Source organism: Capsicum annuum, chromosome 10 (assembly GCF_002878395.1).
Source record: "Capsicum annuum cultivar UCD-10X-F1 chromosome 10, UCD10Xv1.1, whole genome shotgun sequence".
Classification (NCBI taxonomy): Eukaryota; Viridiplantae; Streptophyta; class Magnoliopsida; order Solanales; family Solanaceae; genus Capsicum; species Capsicum annuum.
In genome coordinates, this window is record NC_061120.1 from 165,072,011 (window position 1) to 165,074,354 (window position 2,344).

At 40.9% G+C, this 2,344-nt stretch overlaps 1 protein-coding gene across 1 annotated transcript; it reads left to right on the forward strand.

The window, feature by feature from the left end:
* The first annotated feature begins 656 nt into the window (after window positions 1–656).
* Window positions 657–2,030, forward strand: LOC124887828. Its single transcript, XM_047397745.1, has 2 exons — window positions 657–986; window positions 1,896–2,030. The coding sequence occupies exons 1-2, from the start codon at window positions 657–659 to the stop codon at window positions 2,028–2,030; spliced, it is 465 nt and encodes a 154-aa protein (XP_047253701.1).
* Window positions 2,031–2,344: the final 314 nt, after the last annotated feature.

The following is a 2,344-nucleotide window of genomic DNA, read 5'->3' on the forward strand; positions in this document are numbered from 1 at the left end:
TAAGATAGGTGTTTAGGAGGTTATGGAAGAGGTGGTGAGAGGTATTCCAAGAACTGAGAAACTTTTCATAGGAGTAGACTTCAATGGGCATATTGGGTCTTTATCGAGAGGTTATGATGGTGTGCATAGCAGTTTCAGTTTTGGGGAGAGGAGTAAAGGAGTAGCTTCTCTCTTGGATTTTTCTAGGGCTTTTGGATTGTGGATAGCGAATTTGAGTTTTCCAAAGAAGGAGGATCACCTTATTATGTTTTGTAGCTCACTATCCAAAACTTAGGTAGACTTTTTGTTTCTTAGGAAGGGTGATAGAGCTCTATGTAAATACTGTAAAGTCATACATAATGAGAATCTTTCGACTCAGCATAGGTTGTTAATAATGGACTTGGTAATCAATAAGGGAAGAAAGAAAAAAGTATGGAGGTTCGGCCTAGGATTAAGTGGGGTAGATTAACTTTGGGTAGTGCTTTGGAGATGAAGAAGAAGTTGAATAGTAGGGGGCTTGGGAGAAAAGAGGGGATATGGATAGTATATGGGTAACGACTATCAGTTTCATTAGGGGGACCTCTAGAGATGTATTGGGTATCTTGAGGGGCTGATCTAGCAAGCATTGAGGGGAATGGTGGTGGAGCAAAGAGGTTAAGTGGAAGGTGTAGTCTAAGATGGTGGCTTATGATAAGATGGTTGAGATCAAGGATGATGAGGAGAGGCACATGAATAAAGAAGAGTATAAGGTAGCTAGGAGAGAGGCTAAGTTTGTGGTTATAACAGCTAAGACAAAAGCTTTCAAGCGCTTGTATGCGGATTTAGAAGAGAAAAGCGGGGATAAGAAACTGTATAGGCTTGCCAAGGCTAAAGAGCATAGGGCTCATGACGTTGACCAAGTAAAGTGCATCAAGGGCGAGGATGGTACTATGTTGGTTGAGGATGCCCTCACCAGGAAGAAGTGGCAGTCCTATTTTCATAAACTTTTGAATGACAAGGGGGAAAAGGTTTCATGTTGGGTTACTTGGAGAAATTTGAGGAGTGTCACGACTATGGTTATTGTAGGCAGATTAAGTTTAAGGAGGTCAACGGGCTTATTTGCAAGATGCGTCGGGGTAGGGCGACGGGGCCAAATAATAATCTAGTAAATTTTTGGAAGAGTACTGGCAGAGCAGGTTTGGAGTGGTTGATAAGGTTGTTTAACATCATTTTTAGGTAAACGAATATGCCTGAAGCATGGAGATAGAGTGCAATGGTTCCATTGTATAAGAACAAGGGAGACATCCAGAGTTGCAACAACTATAGAGACATTAAGTTATTGAGTTATACCATGAAGGTTTGGGAAAAGGTGGTAGAGTTGAGGTTGACAAGAAGCGTGACTATCTCTGAGAATCATTTCAGTTTCATGCCAGGTCGTTCACTACTGAGGCCATTCACCTTGTGAAGAGATTAGTGGAGTAGTTTTGAGAGAGGAAGAAGGACTTGTACATGGTGTTTATTAATCTTGAGAAAGCTTATAACAGTTTCTAGGGAGATATTGTGGAGGTGCTTAGAGGCTAGAGGGGTGCTCGTACCATATACTATGGCGATTCAGGACATGTATGATGGCGCAAAGACTTGGGTGAGTACGGTAGGTGGAAATTTGGAGAACATTTTAGTTTTGATAAGGTCGCATCAAGGATCGACTCTTAGCCCTTTTTTTATTTGCCTTAGTGATGGATATTTTGATGCAACATATTCAAAGGAAGGCTCTTTGGAGCACGTTATTAGCTAATGATATGGTACTGATTGACAAAACTTGGGGAGAAATTAATGATTAGTTAGAGATTTGGATACAGAACCTTGAGTCTAAAGGATTTAGGTTATGCATGACCAAGATGGAGTACTTGGAGTGTAATTTTAGTGATGTGTCACAGGAGGTTGATGTAGTTGTGAAGTTGGATTCTCGAGCCATTCAGAAGAAGGAGAGTTTCAAGTATTTAGGGTCTATGATTCAGGGCAATAGTGAGATTGACAGGATGTCACGCATCATATTAAGGCTGGGTGGTTGAAATAGAGGCTCTCTTTGGGAGTTTTATGTGATAAAAAGGTGCCCCCGGAGCTTAAAACAAAGTTCTACAGAGTGGTAGTCTAGCTGGCTATGTTGTATGCAATGGAGTGTTTTCCAATTAAGAACTCCCATATCCAAAAGTTGAAGATGGTGGAGATAAAGATATTGTGATGGATATGTGGACATACTAGGAAAGATAGGATAATAAATGAGATTATTTAGGAGAAGGTAGGAGTGGCCTCAGTGGAAGACAAGATGCAAGAACTAAGTTTACATTGGTTCGGGCATGTGATGAGGAAGAGTAAGGTTACATTG